The sequence below is a fragment of the Rhopalosiphum padi genome, chromosome 2, assembly GCF_020882245.1.
Source record: "Rhopalosiphum padi isolate XX-2018 chromosome 2, ASM2088224v1, whole genome shotgun sequence".
Taxonomy (NCBI): Eukaryota; Metazoa; Arthropoda; class Insecta; order Hemiptera; family Aphididae; genus Rhopalosiphum; species Rhopalosiphum padi.
Window position 1 is genome coordinate 7,545,668 of NC_083598.1, and position 21,989 is coordinate 7,567,656.

General features: G+C 26.3%; 1 protein-coding gene across 1 annotated transcript; it reads left to right on the forward strand.

Annotated features, from left to right (window-relative positions):
* The first annotated feature begins 759 nt into the window (after positions 1–759).
* LOC132920760 (tRNA (34-2'-O)-methyltransferase regulator WDR6-like) lies at positions 760–20,861 on the forward strand. The gene is made up of 20 exons (XM_060983410.1): positions 760–1,009; positions 1,077–1,254; positions 1,320–1,484; positions 1,607–1,745; positions 1,828–2,055; positions 2,133–2,532; positions 2,607–2,735; positions 3,164–3,303; positions 3,913–4,158; positions 4,612–4,797; positions 4,894–5,146; positions 5,225–5,399; positions 7,147–7,535; positions 7,620–7,785; positions 17,938–18,034; positions 18,478–18,640; positions 19,276–19,482; positions 19,791–20,012; positions 20,136–20,248; positions 20,351–20,861. Exons 1-20 carry the CDS (start codon positions 907–909, stop codon positions 20,612–20,614), a joined length of 3,963 nt encoding a protein of 1,320 aa, XP_060839393.1. The 5' UTR covers positions 760–906; the 3' UTR covers positions 20,615–20,861.
* The last annotated feature ends 1,128 nt before the right edge of the window (positions 20,862–21,989 follow it).

Below are 21,989 nucleotides of genomic sequence, written 5' to 3' on the forward strand. Positions count from 1 at the left end.
AATGTAAAATGTAAATAAATAAATTGATTATTTATTTCACCGTTTAAACTCCTATTCTCCTACAATTTAGTCCAGTTTATAATTAATTTTGTATAAAATAAATAATACTATGTACTAATTATATGACAAAAAGTATTGAAAGGGGCGGCATTTTATTAACTGCACAGGGCGGCAAAATACTTAGCGCCGGCCCTGTATGAGACTATGATAAATTAAATTTGAACATAGAATTAGGTAATATATTTAATATAACACCAATACCTACTACACCATACTCAATGAATATTTGTTTAATCATACAGTTATTGTTTTTGGAAATGTAATGTTTATATTCCTATAACTTTTAAATAAATTGAATCTAAAAACAAAAACTTGTAAAGAATTTTTTTTATACCTACATTTTAAAATATTTCTATTGCAGATTAATCGTATTCCACGCAATTATATGCATTATGTGCATTATAATTTATAAGTTTCACTATGATAATATAGTAGGTAATCAGTAATTTGTGTTGAATAAATAATTATTTTAATAGGTTGAAAAATCAATTAATTTTTTTGTTTCTTTTAAAATAAATTTGTATAATTGTGTTATTCCTATGCAATTTACACATTCTTTTTATAATTTATTTCTTAAAAACAGTTGGGTTATCACATGGCTTTACCAAACTGACATAGTGATAAGACTTATCTATAGCATCACTATCAGACAGCACGTGTCTGAGGAATGATAACAATTATTTAAAAATCGACAATACTTAAATATTCAATTCATACTTTTTAATTATTACCTATTACTTATTAGTTACAAAACAGTGAAACATTTAACAAATACATTCCGAAAATTTGTTGACTTAACTCAGATTTCATTGTATAGCACAGTTATTTGCTGTTTTAGATGAAATAATGTTTTCCTGCAAAGATGTTGAGAAATCAAGACTATTTAAATCCGTATCTTTGATCAATACTGTATCATGTGTTAGATTTAGCAATAAATTCCTATTAGCCGGTGTGTATTTAATTGTTTATTTTATTTTTATGAAGTTTCACATAATCAAAAATTGTTTTCCGTTTAGGTATTGGCAATATTTTGCTGGTCTACGACACCGAGTCCCATGAACTGTGTGTGCGTAGAAAAATCTTTGACAAATCTTCGATACATGGTATTCAGTTTAATGACAAACAAATGTTGGTGGCCATCCATGGAGAAAAATATGTGGCTATTTATAAAGTGATGGCTCAAATAGATTTTCTGTAATTAAGATTTTCATTTTATTGTTTTAATGAAATATGTTTTAAATTCTTATTATAATTTTTAGCATTGAATTTGATTGTATTTTAACAACTACTGATTGGGTTTGTAACATTCTATGGATGAATTCAAATTGTTTATTAACAGTATCTGCACATAATGAGGCAACAGTTTGGAGCTTAGACCTTAAAAAGAAAATTAATTCTTCTAGTTGTGATGAAAGATGTATATTGTATCCTTTTTTTTTTAGGATGAATTAAATTAAAATTCACATGATATAATAAAATTATCTTATATTATATTTTTAATTCATTAATAATCATTATTTAGAAATCCTATTTATAAATTAATCAGATACTCAGCAACATCAACAGGAGAAGATGAAGAAAATATTATTGTATTTTCAGGAACAGTTTTCAGAGAAATTGTAATTTGGAGTCCCTTTAGGAAATCAAGTGGCTTAAATATCTTACACAGATTACAATTACACGAAGTAAGAAATATGCAATTGTATATTATTGTGTTATTTTTCCATTAAATTGCTTGCTATTTATAACTATGTAATTTTTAAATAGGGTGTTATATTTTCAATCACGGTGAACAAATCTAATTCTACTATAAGTTCTACTTCTGATGATAGAAGTATAGTGATTTGGAATGTTGAGCCATTTGCTAAGCACCAAAATACTTATGATCATTGGAAGTTTGCAAAGATTACACCAGCTTATTCATTTTATGCACACAAAGCTAGAGTTTGGAAAAGCATTTTAATGCAATCTGGCAATATACTAAGCGCTGGAGAAGTAACATTTTGATTTTTTACACTTCTATTACCTTATAGCTTCTAACAAAATAAATAATGTATAAACACTATATACAGGATGGTCAAATATGTCTAAAAACGTCTACTAGAACTTACCAATGGGAAGAAAGTAGAGGTTCTCAAGTTCGTAGTTTAGACTGTATGGAAATAAAAAATCTTGCAGCTAGTGGATGCACGACTGGGAGTGTTGGTTTATGGTCACTAGATACTGTTCCTAAGAGTGAAATTTTAGCTGATTATAAAAAAGATAATCGCTATCCAAAACATTTAGTTGTGTTAAGTAACACTAATACATATGTACTTTATTCTGATGGCCATGTTGTCTTATACAAAAACAATACCAGTCATAATGTCTATCAGAACGATGTCTTATGTTGCACTCTGACAATGGTAAAATCCCCATGTGAAACAAAAGTAACTTTTACAACTAGTAGTGGACATATAGTCATTCTAAAAAGTAAATACCTATAATTATCAACTAGAAATGTATTTATTTCATTGTTTCTAAATTTTAATTTATATATTTTTTAGGTACAAGTGTTCAAGTATTTTTTGATAAAATTTCTACAGTAAAAATTGTATCTACAATATGGTTGAATAATAATCAAATAATCGTTAGTTGTAAAGGAAATTTAATTTTTCGTTATGAAGTATTTGATGGTAAAATTGTTTCCTCTGTTTATTAATAATATACATTAAGAAACAACTAGACACACATGTGTTCTGTTTGTCTTACAAACATACAGTAGTAAATTTATGTTTAGTAGAACCAATTGTGTGTTATTAACTTTAATTTTAGAGTAAATGACTTATAATTAAGATTTACATTTTGTTAAAAATGCTCATTTCTAGCTTCAAAATTAAAATATTGAAAAAAGTTAACACTTAAGCATAGACAATGATCTTACCTTTTAACTTTGATAATAGACCAATTCACTCTAATATTAAGGCTAATACCATAAAATTATTGGTTTTTCTGAACAGAAATTTGTTGTGTGTTAAGTAAGATGAAGAACATAATATATGAGGGTAGTAACATCCTCTTAAGTGTATGTATAATTTGATTTTTTTTTTTATGTATATTAAAGACCTAAAAATAAATCAATTGGGTACATTTTGCATTTTATCAAAAACTAGTTCTTGGATAACAACTGCTGTATTAGTTGAAGGCCTAATATTTGCTGGTTGTAACGAAGGATCTATTTACTTATTCAAATTAAATAAGCAGGTACTTTTTTTTTAAATTTTGATCTGGATAGAAATTTATAATAATTAAAAGATTTTTTATTTCAAATCTGAAGTTGAGTTTTTGAAAAATTTTGGAATAAATTATGCTTTACATATAGTTAAGGGGATTGGGAACTGTGTTTTTGATTTTAGTCTAATCTTCATACTGTAAGGAACTTAAACATGTTTTATTTCAAATGTACCAATTGATATATTAACTTCGATAATAATTCTGAAAAACTTTGAATTTGTTATTAAGTCTACTTGAGATCAACTTTACCTAATTTTGTATTGAATTGTCCAAAGTTATACAATAAAAATAAAAAAAATAACATCTTCCAATTTTTGAAATAGTTGAAATCAAAAATGTGAGAAATTCAAATCTATTTTCATAGCTTTTATCACTTCATTAAATTAATTGATACATTAGAAGTAGAATATATCTAAATTCCTATGTTGTACATGTCTTAGACAAATACAGAAAATCATCACTTCCATTCCTCTTGATTCCTCTTTATATTGTTATGTATTTTAATATATTACAAAAATTTTTCATTTGTTTTTAACATTAGTAGTTACACTTTTTAAAAGCTTATAAATATAATTTTAGGAACCATTAAAAGTATTCAGTAAAATTCACAGTTTTGCTGGTGTTACTGCAATGTGGATACATGAGAAGTATTATAATTTTACGGTCGTAAGTTCCGTAGGACGTGATGGTCATCATAGATTCTGGAATGTTTGTTCACAATCAGAATCAGTGTTTGAAATACGTTGTGATATATTACCTACAAAATGGCCATTTGTCATCACTAATTCTAAAGTTCATGGACTATTGATTTGTGGTTTTAAAGAAGTAAGATTTACATAAAGTCCTTTAGTTAATCTATTTAAGAAGTAATACATTTGTCACAAAAAATAATATACTTTTATTTAAACTGTGTAACATCACAATCTTGAATCTTGTTTATTTTTTTCCATTCTTACTCATTCCATATTTAATGTAATTAATTTGATTTTTCACCATAGAAAGATAACATAATTCGTTAAAATAAATAGTTAGGGATGTTTTTGTTTCTATTGAATATTAAAAAGATAATGTTTGTAAAAAAAAACTTAATTCAAGTAATATAATTTTTAACCTTACATGTATAATTAAATTAGAAAAATAAACAGAGTTTGTGAGTTATGATTTGAATGTTAGAAATTAATTTAATACATGCACATCACTTAACAATTTTTGATATTTTTGAATATTAGGGCATTTTTACTATTTATAACAGCTATCAATAATATTTTTATGTTTTAGAGCAATTTAATTGTCTACAGTTCAGTAGAACAAAGAATTTTGGCAACCGTTTCTTGTGGCGGTGGTCATAGAGCATGGGATTTGTCATTTGTTAATAATTGTGATTCAATATATTTTGTTTGTAGCTCTTCAAATAATAAATTAGAATCAAATGAAATACCCTTACATGGTCAACATATGCTATTGGTAAGTTGAGAAAATAACTACCTAATAAAATAATTTAGTAATATAGTAATTATTACTTGTATAATATTTATAATCATTCAATTATTTTGTCTTTAGAAAGGTTTTCATTCTATGATTGTAAATTGCATGGCACAAATTACCGATGACTTAATGATTACTGGCAGTGATGACACTACTGTTAGATTGACCCGTTTTAATGATGAGGTTGATAATTTGTTAACATTAAGAAGTCATATATCATCAGTTCGTTCTGTATCTTGTATTACTTTAAATCCTAATGTATACATTATTGTTACAGCTGGCGGTAGAGCTCAGTTGAAAATTTGGACTTTAAATATAATAGATAATAGTCAGTATTCAGAATCCAGTTATATTATTTTTTATATAATTGTATTTATATATTTATAATTATTTTGTACTATAATAGGTATTTATTGTGAAGAATCAATATCACATTTATTAAAAACTAAACAAGAAAAAAAACCTTGGAGATCAGTTATACCTTCAAATGAAGGTGAGACACGCTTTATGGATGTTTGTGTTCAGTACACTAAATCAAAATCAATTTTAATTTCTGTCGGATGTTCTGATGCAATTCTTAGGTAATAAAAACAAAAAATATATAAACGGTTGATATTTATAAAAAAATAAGAATGTGATATATTGTTTTTAGAAAACAACAAATCCCTATTCTTAAAACATAAATTATTTGTACAAAATATTAATCAAAATAAAGTTCTTATAGACGGAAATAAATTTATTTAAATGTTACATATTAAGTATGTTTGACAAAAGTTAGAAAAATGTTGATCTCTAATAATTAAGAATCTTATTTCTTTTTTCATTCTTTCTTCATGGTTTCAAAAAGTATAATAATGTTTATTGTTCTTATATTATTTTTGAATAACATTTTCTATTTTTATATTTAGCATTTTAGTTATTAATTAGTTCATTGTTAAACCTATTTTATTAAAATTTGCAAAATTCACAGTCATTGTTGAACCCAGTAACATATTTACGGGAGGATATTAGGAAAATATATCTCCCCCTTTGTCACCATTTTTTTAAACTTGTATTTAATATTTATATTTATGGTGGTTATACTTTTATTTTTCCATTTAACACTTTATCACTAGTTTAAAAAAAAAATCAATAATTAAATGCTGGGATGTTTGGCATCTATAATTTTAATCATATCTCCCCTTTCAAAAATATCTTTAATATGTCACTGGTTCAACCTAATAGTTGTTAAGCTTCTAAAATTTCTTCAAAAAATACTTTAAAATATATAGTTCTAATAGAAGTATAACCATAGAATAAAGATATAATATAATGCTTAAATACTTTTAACATATATAATATATTTAATCTTGTGAGTGGTATCACATTATTTTATGTTTTCTACTAAGTGAGGAGGCATCAACTGGTTTAAAAGTTTAATTTTATAATAAATTAACTGAATAACTTAATTGTTTAAAACATTCATTGTTATAATTTGACTTTTTGCAGTAAATAATAATATGTAAATTTAAAATGTTGCTTAGTTTGTATAATATATTAATTAACTGTTTAGTTAAAAGTAATTATTATATGATTTTTATTTTTATCTCATTAGTTGCTATTTACAATATTTTAAAACATTATTTATAAAATAATATTTCTTGATTTGAACATTTTGTTTACATAAATATATAATTACCTAAACCACTACAACTAATGTACAATAAGAAGGCTAGTAGGATGGTTATGCATTTTTAATATTTTTTGTTATTATTTAACAAACTTAAAAATTCCATAATCATAATGTATGACACAAGTGGTAACTAAAACAATATTAAATTATATATTTTTAAATTGAATTAAGTTAATATTTTTCTTCGTATTCTATTATACTTTTAATAAAAAATATTGTTTGTAAATTATTTAATTGTAATTTAATATTCTCAATGTTGACTTAACCTTTCTACACTATATATGCATTCACATCATTTTATTAATCAATCTATAGTTAAAACAGGTATTAGGTTTTTAAATATACAAAATAAAAGTATTTTGTAACTATTATATTATTATAAGATAATTACACACTTTTCACTCAATTATATCTGTTTAAGTAACTTTACTATATGAAAAATTAGTATTTAGATTTATGTTTATTGGATAGTAAATTCAATAAACCTATTGGATCATTAATTTAGTAATAGTATTACAATTTACAATGTTAGGCTCAGTGTTGCACCCACTACCCATAAGGTCAAAAAAATGTATCTATAAATATCTAAATAGGTACCCAATATGTGGTGATAAAATTAGCAGTTAACATTATATTAATATATTATACAATTACAGGTTATATAATTTTGATACAAACAATAAAACTTTGACTTTAATTGAAGACAATTTGGACTGCAACAACTGTATATTAAAGATTTTACATGTTCAATTAAATAATTTTCATTATGTTTTAACTGCTGATACAAAAGGATTTGTTAATTTTTGGGATATTTCAAAATATATTGATGAAAGTGATGTAGAACTAAATTGTATACCAAAGTATAGACATTGTTTACACCAATCTGGTATAAACTGCTGTGATTGGTTGGAAATTGAAAATAATTATGGTTTATTGGCTTCTGGTGGAGATGACCAACGTTTAAGTTTAACAATTTTTCAGTATGAGGATACTGTAACATCATTATGCAATGTTTCTATTTGTGTCCATTGTTCTCAAGTTACAGGTATTATTATTTTTTGTTAATTAACTTAATCTTTGTACTGACATATATACTAGTATACTATATTACTGTCCGAGAATTATTTAGGTGTTAAAGTATACAACCAATTTGTTATAACTACATCTGTGGATCAGAAAATCATTTTTTCTTCGTGGAGTTGTGATTTGAGTTCCAAAACTATACAAGTATCGCCATTTGCATCATACTTTACAACAGTTGCAGACATCCATGGTTTAATAGCTCATAAATATGAGTAAGTACGAATATAACTATTTACAGACTTTTTCTCGGTTCAAATATTAAATTTTATTATATTAGAATAAGTTTTTAAAAATATTTTCCATACATTATTAACATTTTACCATACCCTAATTGCGTATTATTCGTATTAAATAATAGGTATTTATCATGAATTATAATTAATAATAAATATAACAAAAATGTATTATTACATTGACCATTACAAATAGGTAATATAGACTATTCACTAACTATTCATAATTTACTAATTTGTTTATAAAGATAAAATATATGTATTCAGCCAGTGTGTTTCTTTAAAGAAGGAAAATAATTACATGTAATATTGTTGCTGATACTATACAAATTTCATTTTAGCTGCAGCAAGACCGTGGCTGCAGCGTTGAGATTTGGTTTGATAGGAGATATAGGATTTTTATCCTTGTATATCCTTGGTTAAGTTTTTTATTTACATATATTTTTTTAATTTTTTTTTGTCTAAATGTATCCCTATAAGCGTTTTACTGAGTCACTCTTTCTGTTTCATTAAATTTCTTGGATTTTTATTTGTACCTTTGCTGGACTTGTGTGTTTTTCCAAGGTAAATATCTTAGCTTCATTTTTGCTTGGATTTAGAGTAAGTTTCCATCTTGAGAACTAAACGGATAGTTTATTAATTATTAGGATTACTCTGGAGAGGTTGGATTCTACTCTTATCTAGAAGGTATAATTCTTGAAAAATTGTTTGTGTTTTATAGGTATATTGGACGCTTTAGAGTTTTTAGTTTTAATATAAGTCTATAATGCCACGCTTAATCATAAATTTTAATATATCTAAAAAGGATGGGGTCATACATTTTTTAGTTTTTAAATCCATTTACTATAATTTTGGAAATCTGTTTAAATGGTGATTTGTATAGTGGAAGTGTTTGAGTCAAAATTGATGAGCTTGGTGGTTGGATATTAAACTTTTAGAAATGGTTTTATTTTGAAGAGTATAATTCTGGTGTTTGTGTATGGGAAATCGGGAACAATGATTGCTGCAGATTTCCATACATCTGAGAAACATCCTAACCCCATTATTGAATTCAAGAGACTAACTATTATAATAGATAGGTAGCTTAAAGTTTAAACACTATTAGGGAAAAAAGGATATTTAAGTAAAAATATAAATTGAACTATTCATTAAATAATGTTATGGTTTATAGTTACCATATTTTTATTATTCCTTTTGTAATAGAATTTATTATAATCAGCTGCCATTGTACATTTATATTTTTTATTTTTCTGAAAATTAAAATTCAGTGCGTTAATAACGATTAAAATACGATGTAGCTATCTACAGTTTGATTATTATGTGTTATGTAGTTTTAAATAGGTATAGAACAAAAATAATTTAAAATAATAGTACAATAATATATAAGTGTATGTGCCGTACCTATAATAAAATAAAATGTAACTAAAGATAAAATAGCTAATTTCAACCAAAAAAATTTTTTCGTAAATTTAAAAAGTGTGTCCTTCGTAAAACGATTTTATATAATGTTTATATAATACATTCTGATGTAAGTTTCATTAATAATTGGTTCAGTAGTATCTATAGTCTCAATAACTACAGATCTAGATTGTTGTTATTGCTTAATTTTTGATTTTCTAATCTATACAAATACCGGTTTAATATTGGATGATCCAATATTTTGATTTAATTTTTATTTACTTCATTGGCAATTGCAGTACCTAAATATTCTCGGCTTCTAATGAATTACAAATTTGATGTACAACACAATGTGGTATGTTCTATTAATTTGTAATTATGGATATTAATATACATACAATATACCTATATATTAAATAATTATAAACTTAAAAGTTAATAATGTGTGTAATACCTCTTAACCAGACCAAGCATTAAACATCTACACATCTACGCAATTTATGATTGGAACTATACATATAAGGTTATCGATTATTAAAAAATATCGACATGTTATTCTGATAACGTAAGTACTTATATTAAAAAAAATGTATATATATATATATATATATATAGGAAATAGTAAAAACAAACACATTATTCGCTTCGAATTTAAGACAAATTGTAAAATAGTAATAACCTGAAGTACTTTTGTGATTTATATTTCGCATACGATAAATCTTTTTCTGTTTGTTAATATTCATGTATCAAGAATTCTTTGTCTAGAATAAATATCCCCATATTATATCGTTCATTTTAATGAAAATTAATAATTAAAATATAGGGACATGAAAATTATGCCATTATATTTTATTAATTATTTTATGAAGGCTTAAGAATATGATTAGAAACATATATAGTTGTAGGTATATAGATACTTCAATATTTATTAAACTGTTTTTTTCTTAATTATTCCTTTATATAAATGTTATTATAATCGTAAAATAGGTGTATAAAAATTGTATACGGTATTTCTATATTACGTTTTATTAATTTGATCCGAAGTATTAAAATTTATTTTAAAAGCCTGTTTTAAGTACCTAATAAATTATACGTTTTTGTTATAATTGCAATCGCAAATAAATAACGAATTGTTTTTAAATCAAATTAAATATTATTTATTACTAAAGTAATCAAATGTAAATATACAGGTTAAGTTAAGTTATTATATAAATTATTTTATTTGTTAAAATTAAATTGTTTTGTTGATATATATTGTTATCTTATTAGTTTTTTCCAAGACCGATTACGCCATTCAAATGTAATATTGTAACTATATTTTATTTAAATAAGATTCTCTCTATATTATACTATTAGTATTTTAAATTGAAAACCTTAATGTGATAAATAATAATTAATAATGAGATAATATGGGCAACGAATTATTATTTTATTTTATTTATAGGAATATTAACACCATTCTTTTTATCTTTTTTTTTGTAATCATATTTTATAAATCACTTGTCATAACAATTTTGTTTTATATTTTATGCTAACCAATATCATAAAATTATTTATACAATTGCAGTGCACTACTTTTCATAATTAATTTTGAAGAAGTTTAACGTAGGTATTCGTGTATTTTCTCAAATTAGTACTATTATAATATAGTTCGATAATATATATAAAAATAATTGAGTAAATGACATACATAACATACTCCACAGGTATCGTAATTAATATATTTTTATATCATTCCAATAATGGGTACTAACAGATAATTCAGTATGATATTGTGGTTTAGCGGTATAACTATAGTAAAATATTTCAAATGTATCGAATTTATAATAATCATATTATTAATATACGCACATATGTATACAATTTAATCCGGCACCTTTTTCAATTTCGTTGTAAAAAATATTAATTTATTTTTTACTTTATGAAAAATTATGTACACACAAAAATTATATTATATGGTATTCGGGTTATATTCTGATTATAAAATGTTCGAATTAGTTTGTATGTAGTATGTACGAATACCTATATAGCCGTTAATTTCCTCAAATTTGTATCATTTATCATGTTCGTAGTGTTATGCTCGGTAGACCACAAGTAGATCGCCTTAATGATGATGTGACCGCATACTGTATATAGCACTATGTAATATACTAAATAGATCGCTATTAAAATCTCAAAATTTAAAAAATACTATAATATATTATCTCAATGTATTATTTTATTTTTTATTTTACATATTTAATCTGTATAAATCTTCTTTATAAATTATCATCCATAGTCAATAAAGTAGGTAAAAATTATTTTTTTTATTTGAGTTTATCTTAATTAGGATTATAATATAGTTTCGCTACTCATAGTTTCAAATGTTTCAATTCTCAAAATGAAAATTTCACATTATACCCATAGTATCTATAGGTATTACATCATTAATTAAAACGGATTATTTTATTTTAATATTGCATACTGTGTATATAGTGATTACTGATTAGTATTATTCAATTTTCGGCGTCTATCGTCATAGTGACGGAACCACAAACCGTTATTATGTACTTATTCAAAGATAATATTCGATCTACAGACGAATGTATAACATAGGTATACAACAAACAATACTATACTTATGTCTTACATTCATAGTTATAGCAAATAACAGATGGTGCTAATGTGCTATATGAATGATTTTTATTGCCAAAACTATTATACACTACCTATTTAGGTATTCACGATAGCGTTTTTACTTTCATTATATAAATATGTTTTAAGTGGTTTTTAACATATAATTATGTATGTATCAACATAAAGGTATATTATATTTTATATATACCTTGAGACACGAACCCAAACGTTTTGTACCTTAGTTATGTTACCATACATAATTTATTATTAATTATCGCGATGGGTGGGGTTTACCGTTTTGTAAGTAGACTGTTATAATTAAATTAGCAGTAGTGAAAATTTAACTCCTTTTGGGCTTTCTTTATTAATGAATCTTCTTATGGCCTGCGGCTATCGTCATTGCATAATACAATTTTATATATAGTTCAATATCTTTATCATAAACAACATATGTTCTACTATCACTAATCATTTATTTAGTGATAATATTTTTTTTACATACGATATACTAAAGTTTGCGTTTTAATTCCAATTCTAATATTTTACGAAAAATAAAAATTGTTTTATTTATACAATTTATAATTATTATTGATGTTTATAATAATAAAGTAATAAAATAAAATTATGTATTAATAAGTTAATTAATTAATTTTTTTTAAAGTGATTACATATTTATATCTGTATTGTTTTATGTTCTAAATGTTGAGCTCTTTTACAAAATTATAATTTATTTACACACTTACCGAGGTACGATATTTTATTCTTAGTAATTGTAATTTTAAAAAAATGATAATTATTAGATATAATTTACTATAAATTACACGAGTATAAAACTTTGACGTTTATTATCAAACACATCATATAGGTACATTTCCGATTTTAATCAAAATAAAACCGAAGTTGATCTATCTTTATAATTATAATTATATATTTGTTTTATAAAATATATATTTTAAGAGTTGACTGGTGAGTATAAAACTTTTTTAGTTCAAATAAAAATATTTTAATTTTTGTAACTGTTAGATAAATGATACATTGTCGTATTTACATAAATAAGATGTTTAATTATTAAGTACCTATATCAGGTATACATGTCTCAGTTATCTTATGATATTATAAATTGTATAATTAGTTAAAACAAAATAATTTAAAATGAAATGTATTTTAAAAATGAATCAATTCATTGATTTTATTTAACTATATATAATAATAATTTATGAAATCACCAATCTTAATTGTCTTAATAGTTGTAGGTATAATATATTATTATATTAATTACCAGTTAAGATTTTGTATAAAATATAAAAATTGCGATGAAATTATACTTGAATGTTTCATAAACTTGATTTTTTAGTTTAAAAATATTATTTTTTTCTTAGTAAAGAAAAGTCTTTATATTGTCCAATTATTGTCACTTATAGGTGTATATATATATATTACAATAACTATGTTATTTTTACAAAATATACACGTTTTAGTTTTTTTAATGATATGTTCAATAATCTATCTGTTATTGAAATTCAATAAAAAGTTTTAGAGTTTTAATGAAGGTCTTACAATGATGTTTATTATTTGACATAGGGTTTTTCGGTTCATTTTTGTAAATTGTTTAAACCCCCATTGTTTTAACAGTATATCATTTATTATTATATCAACCGTGGGCTATGTAATGTCAATATTTTCCCTGTTTAATGATGTTCATTCATTCAAATTAATAGATATAAATAAAATAATACTGATTTGTTACTTAGGTCTAAGGTTCCTTGATGTCATATGTGATTTCCTCAAACAAAATTTTCTCTTACCTTTAACAAATTATGCGTTTTGTTTTTAAAAATATAACTTATATACTACACAAGGTTATTTCAACCAGTGAAGTTTTTTTAAACTTCACATTTTAAATCTTGTTTTTACAGATTAACTGTTTGTTGGACATACTTATGAATATTGATCATTTTTTTAAATTATATTATTATATTTCTTGTAAAATTTCTTAATTTTTCAAGGATACATTTTGTTTTTATATTCGGAGTACATAACCGAAAAAACTTTTTTTAGAACTGAAAATAGCTAGTCCCTGCAAAATTATACTTTATAAAAACATTAAACTTTTACTAATATTTATAGAATTCTAAAACAAAAAATGTTTCATCCGAAAAATAGAATCGAAAATTATGTGGTATTGCGTACTAAATTTGTTTTTATATATTTTGAATTAATTACATTAAATTAATTGTTTTCAAGGCTAAAATATTCGCTATGGCAAGTAAACATTTAGTATTATTCCTCTTGTCTCATTATAAGAAAGTATTATATTTTAAATCGCATATTATACGTAACGGAAAAGATAAGGACATTTTGATATAGTTATTTTCTTGGCGCTTATAAGATTTCTAACAATTATTGGTCCTTGATTAAAACGATTTCTATTAAAACATAGTTACGAAAAAAAGTCCTTAGAATTATTTTTTTGCGTCACCATAATAAAGTCCTATTTGTTTAGCCTTGGTGAAATTAAAGTGTAAATGTGGAAGTTTAAAATTATATTTTCGAACACCGATTTGAGAGATGAAGATCATTCATGATGAATACAATACATACTAATATAATGATGGCGGTAGATTTTGCAATGTTAACTCATCCAATTTTAGAAATTCGTATTAATCTTATGTATACCTCCTCTTTTTCTTACGCTTCTTGTGTTGCCGGTATTAGTATAATAATACTAATTTATTTACTCGGGTATTAAATAATAGTTAATAGTTAACATTATGATATTTAAATGCGAGCAATTTGAAAAATAGAAAGAAATAAGCAAGAAATAGTGGTTGGAGAAAAGTTTCTAGCTTCCTCCCCCCTCACACACAAACACTTGCGACTTGCTGTTGCGTTACTGGTTATATCTATTGGTATTTTGATGCAACGAATAATGCCAATTGCAGTTTATTTTTATTAATAAACATAATTACATAAACAAATGTTTTTAGCATATTATATTGTTGTTGCGTCACTATATAAGTATAATTTATTGTAAATTGAACACGTGTCCATAATATTTTACAATAAATACATAAAATCATGTTAGCTATAAGAATAATAAATTCTTATTGGTGTTATAAATTATAATAGGTATTTTACTTAATATTATCAGTAATTTTTTAATAAGTTATAATATATACAAATATACAATTCGTATGTAATGATCCCTATGATTGTTTATGTATTTATACATGGCATATTTAAAGATTGAAACCATACTTTATTTTATAAGCTATATTTTTTTTGGCGTCTAATACAAATTTTCTGAAATTCCCGATAAGGAGTATTATTATTTATAATAAATTTGTATCGATATTATAATGGTTATAATAATACATACTTATATTATATTATACTGGTCCAAGTGTATTGGACTTCCAATCAGCCGGTGTAATATAATCATAATGAAAGACTTATATATATAAGTCTTCGGGGCACCTGAATCACATGATTCGCGCTTACTCGAGTAGCAGAGGTCTTTTTAGCCAACGTGCATATACAACGGTGTGTCATTAATACTGTGTGCCTGTGTTATAATCGTGTAGGCTCAAAAACAAGGCGATTTAATTTCTAGACAGATTTTAACCAAAAAAATGTATCCTTTTAATGAGTCCTCGTGCATCTTATCCCTGCTCTCTATAACCATCGTTATACATTTATTATTATTAATTGGTTGAGACGTGTAATGTATATATCTGTGTTCAGATTTTTTTATTCTAATATAAGTACATACGCACTTATTTATAACTGTTTCATAAATTATAATACATTGATGTGTATCAGGTTTACTACAATTTGAGCTTATTTAAATTATTATATTATTTATAAAATTGTGTGAACCCTAATTCTATTGGTTCGATAATAATTATTGGGACGTGTTCGTTACTATCAATTCAAGTAAGAAAACAATTTATATTCACATATATCGGCGGTTAGTGGTTACACTGTAGTTTTTATACGTATAATTATTTTGTTTATTGTTTATTCGATTCGTTATTTTCGCTGATTGGTCCTTGTTGCTTTCGAATGATATTATAATATGCGCATTGTTCACCTTGGAGTCCTTGGATGGCTTTATGTTACAAACAACGTATTCGTTTTGAAAATGATGATTATTATTGCCCACCGTGGCCTATTTCATATTATGTTTTCGACTATGACGTCTGACGCATCTTATATACGCAGGCATATTGTAAAAATATTTATCAACGACGATGTTATCGACTAGAATTTTGATGTTTTTTTAAATATTTTTATTTACTACGTATTTACAGTATATACTATACCTATAGTTGATTAGACGTTGAGTTTTCAGGACGAATTGTTTATGTGTACAATGCATAATGCGTTTTAGAAAAATGATATGACTGATCAAATTGTCAATTGCCATCACATGTATAATTTATAGTGCATACTTTATACATATTATTAATACATTTGATATTTTTATCATTTTATGTATAATCCATTTAAATATTTAATTATTAAAACCTTTAAATATAGACTAATAAGTTCGAATATTGTATAGTGCCTTTAACTACAGTTAACATTCCAAGCACTAAATATGCATGAGTGTTTTATCCATAATTTTAATAATTTTAGATATTATTATTATTTTGTACAACTTAATATTTGCAGTATTTCAATACTTTATATTACCTGTTTTTTTATATACACAAATTATATTGTTAAAAATATAAAAGGGAAACAAGAATTAATTTAAATTTATTTGAATTCAAGTTACAAAATTATTTTTAGCTGACAAGACAAAGTTTGAGATTACTTCTGGCCAACACAGCTGTATTACCGTTTCAAAAACAAATATTCGTTTTGCAGGTTGATATTAATGATTTAAGTATTAGTGAATTTATACATTATAATATCAAATCAACCATGAGCTGATTAAAACTATTTGTTTAGTGTTAGTTTATTTCTCTCTGGAGAAACGAAGTTTTTGTTTAAATGATTACATGAATCAAATTAAAATAAATAAGACTATATTTTATAATAAATGTCGAATGTCTATTGATATAAATGATATATTCAAGTCAACTAATTAACTTATTATGAATATATACATAATATTGAATATATATTTTAGGATAGTTTTCTCTCTGTACTGATATAACTAAGTCCCTGCACATGACAAAAATCCGGTGTATTAAGTTTTCTAAAAAAAATTTTATTTTTGACTATTTGCTATCGTTAATTTAAGAATTTATTCAAGATTTAATTGAACCAATAAGAACTTAATATGGACAGAATAAGTTGGAATCGATATAAACATAACAATAGCCCGCGGAATCAATATAAATCGTTTACACAAAGCAAGTATAGTTTCCACGGTGTCGATAAAAGTTAAAACCCTATTAATAAAAGTGAAAAATATCATTGAGCTGCTCTAGATAATATCGGATAAATATAATATTGGTTCTATATACTAAACGCAAATTTGTTGACAAATACACGTAGGTTCGACCTGCATGTGTCTTCTTAAACTGAAAACGTATAACTTAGATAAAGTGTGTTTTTTACACTTATAGTGTCGTCATAAATATATAATTGATTTATTCGATTGTTGAATTGATTCTTTTTTTTTTGTGAGCACCAGACACACCAGACACTTAGACAGTACATGATGTATTCCGGTATTGGTATCTAATCGAATTTATTAGTAATAAATATTATTGCTATATGAGTAATAATTGGTTTTTATTGTCGAAATTTGGTTGACAAAATACGTTTATGAAATACTGATTGCGAAATTTGTTTGCTTTTGTTGGTCTTATATCTAATATATATCTCAATACCCATAACTATCAGTGAGCTTATTACAGCTTTGCGATTTGTGGACGTGACTGGCTGGTGCTGTGTCTAGTAAGCTTCTATTTTTTTTGAAATAAAGTGACGGTCATAAATTATTGTATAATAATAATACTAGAAAATGTTAGATTTTTCGGAATTGATATAACGGGAACCATATACGAAATACGATATACACTTTAAACAGTTTAAACAATAATATTGTTTAAAATTTGGTTTGCAAAGATTTTATATTTACAGTAATTTGTTTTCCAGAGACGAAGTTAAAGTGATCGTGTACGGCCAAGGAGTAGAAACGTTTTGCGCAGATATGAGTTCGCTAACGCAGTCGCCGTCATCATCGTCTATACAGGTGTGTGTACAGTTTTGAATTACGATAAACAAGCGTAACATTTATACAAATACGTATACAATTTAGCGGCGAATGACGTACCTCCACCGCCGCCGGGATATGGTCTTATAAATACGACCGTTTGACTCGCCATGTAACATTTCCGTTTTTCCCGCCGCGTACCTACCTAGATATACCCCAAGTGCTAATTCCTCTCGATAAAATATGTCTAAGTCGCGTAACAACAACAATCGTCTATTAGATTTTTGGTCCATGTTCATCTGCGGCTGCTTGTTGACCGAAACAATAATCGCTAAACCAGCCGAGGTGTGCAGTGTTTTTATTTTTTAATTTTGACTTCTATTCGTCGGTTGTTTTATTGAAAAAAAAGAAATTAAATATAGCCTTCCGTTTATAGAAAATGAAAACAAAATTAATGACAGAATATATTTGTTTTCTTAAAGGTACGTCAGCAGTTCAACGTCGAACGCGTGACACCGGCTTTAGAACTCGGAGAAGGCCCGCACTGGGACCCGTCGACCCGCAGCTTGTATTTCGTCGATCTGCATCAGGGCAAGATCAACAGATACCACCCGGAATCAAATAGTTTCTTCAGCGCCAAGATAGGTACGATTAACGTTCGTCCCACTAGCGTCATCGTTGTGCAAAACAATATGGCCACAGAAATATTATGTTTCCTAAGTTTTCATAAGCGGAAACTTAGTAACTTTCTCAGTGTCGTCTTCAATTTGCATTGGTTACTTTTAACTATCCGTATTGCATTTTCGTCAAACTGTATAAATACATTATTGGATAAATAATGATGCAAAATATTGTTCAAATTGAATGAATATCAATTTAAAACTATTTGTTAATATTAATGGAAAACATTTCTTATCGCGCCGAGTAAAAAAACTTTGTCGAACTAAAATTTTCACAAACAACTACAACAACAACAAAATAACTGCTTTTAACAGTAGTAATTTAATTTAGATAATTTTTCTTACGAGGAGATATAGGTAATCTTACTTAATGAGTTATGAGTTTATGACTAATGTCCTGTTTAAATTAATAACTGTAACTTGGTTACTAAAACAATATAGTAACTTTACCGCGATTAAGGATTTACATGCTAATATATTATAATATATGCCGTAAATAATAATATATCGTGTTAACAAGAAACCGGCACGTGACGCCATTGAAAAATGTATGTTATTAAATTTGTATTAATATTGTTATTGTGCTGGTTTTTGTTATAGAGGGCTACAACGATGTAACACTCGTCGTGCCGATCGAGGACAAGGCTGATATGTTTGTGGTTGGTTTGGGCCCTTCAATCGGAATAGTGCAGTGGGACGGTCGTTCAAATACAACGAGTCAGCCCGAGTACCTGAAACTGATTGATGAGACACCGGGCAATCGCCTGAACGACGGTAAAGCGGACGCCTCTGGTCGACTGTGGGTTGGTGAGTTTAAAAACATTTTGATTTTTTAAATTTATTAATTATTAATTAAGTTTGGTGGGTTTTGAGAAAAACATGTTGTAATAATGTACTGTTTAAGAGATAAATAAGTGTCTACTCAAAGAATACATTTCTGTATACGAATTTACTGTTTTAAAATCGTAGAAACACTTAAATTCGTAAGAAAAACAGTATGGTGAATTAAGATTTTTTTATGTATTAAACGTTTTAACAGTATACATATGTAGCTATTTATTTTACCCACACTTTGGTTTAATCCGACGCGATCGTTTTTCCCCTCACTAATATAGGATCCATGGGTTCGGAGATAGCAGATAACCCGGGTCACTACTATAAGCGTCGTGGTTCGCTGTTCTCGGTAGAATCTGACGGCACTGTCAACAAGCGCTTGTCCAACGTGAGTATCTCCAATGGGATGGCGTGGAGTTCAGACAACAAAGAGTTCTACTACGTGGACACTTACAAGTTTGCGGTCGAGGCGTACGATTTCGATATCGCCACTGGAGACTTAAGTGAGTACTCGCCACCGAGATCCCTTATTATATTATTATGTTTGGATAACTGTAGTCTGTAATACTATGTGCTTAATTGTATGTTATTGTTTTTACGGAACGACATCGATCGCTGATGTACAGCCAACGGAAGAGTGATTTTTGACTTAACGGCCAATAAAGTCGTCGGCGATCCGGACGGCATGACCATCGACACAAACGGAAATCTGTGGGTAGCGTGTTTCAATAGCAATCACGTAAGTGTCGCGCGCCCAGCTGCGCATGTTTTCAAAAAATGTATTTTTATTTTTGTAACCTACCATTACTCGTGCGTTTATATTATAAATTATTATGTTTAGATCTTGAAAATCGATCCTAACACTGGCACGCTGTTGACAACCGTTCAATTTCCCGCCTATCAGATCACCTCGGCCGCATTTGGTGGATCGAAATTGGACGAGCTGTACGTGACAACAGCCGGTTACCAGCTAACCGAAGCACAAAAGACCAAACGTCCATATTCGGGGGCTCTGTTCCGAGTGACCAACACGGGATCCACTGGTTTTGAAGGCGTTTCCGCAAAAATACACGTGTGCCCGGAAAATCAACTGCACATGATATAAGAAATAATAACTGTATATATAGTGATTAAATTGTATTTATTATGTATTAGGTATTCAGTGTAAATATTACTGTTTGATTGTGTATAAACTATAAATATTTATGTATATGTATATTATTGTTAATTAAGGAAATAATTATTATATTATTAAACTAAACGCAGCTGTGCGTTATTACATGCGGATTTTATGAAATACTAATCTTTTATTTATTATAACTTTAGGAATTAAAAATATCAGTAATTCTAAACAGTTTTCTTTTTTATAATTAGGGTGTTATTTTATCATAAGTGCAATATTATACTAAAACACTAAATTGTCTTTTACATGCTCACAAAAATTTTAGTTTGGAGAAGTACCTATTGTTTGGTAACATACAACAGACCGTCGGAGAAAAGTAAAAACTTAAACTTTTTTACGTTTGACACTTATTTACTTTCGCGATTTCATAAAATTTTAAAATAGAGTTATGCCCACATAAAATGTATACGTTTGTTTTAATGCTCACATTTTAATTTATATCTGTGGAATGGAATTTTTTTAATAAAATGTTTTTACGATTTTTGTAAATAATAAATTGTAATTGTGTGTTGCAAAGGAAATTTAATATTTTTTTTATGGAATATTTGAAGGGAAATATGTGTACTTTTGTTGTTGATCGTTGAATACGTTGTACACTGACTTGAGTATTCTGATATTATATAGTAATGAATAACACTGATTTATATATACATTTAAATAATCGATAAACTAATGAAAAATGTGTTTATAAAATAATTGCATTTAAGTAATTAAATACTGTTCATTAATTAATGTAAAAGTACATAAATAAAGTATCGTATTAGATATCTATTATTATAGTCGTATAATACATTAGTATATTTTACTCATTATAACCGACGTATAAACTTAATTACAAACAACGTTATACGATGTTAAATTGATAAAGCTTTTAATAATTAAAAGAGAGGTCACTGTGCCTCTTTAACCTATATTGTGTAGGACGTAGGTATTTGTTTAAATTATAATTGTTCACACTTAACCGTCCTACGATGAGCTATTACAATAATATACATATATAACGTTGTAGTATACTTATATATTAATTATATACTGTTGAAGTGTTGATGTTTAAAACTGAATTCAAAATAACCTAACGACCACCAATATATTGTGTATTTGTATCTGTAACAGCCAACAGGTGGTGCTAAGTGCTAGTTAGGTATAGCCAATAGGTACCGCAGTTAACACATGTACATGTAATATATCTATATTGTACACAATATCGTATAGGTAGGTACTGTGTGCCGTTTTTTTTTTTTTTTTTAATTAGGTAGGTAGGTATTGCGTTCAGTCATATACCACAGAATACGCATAC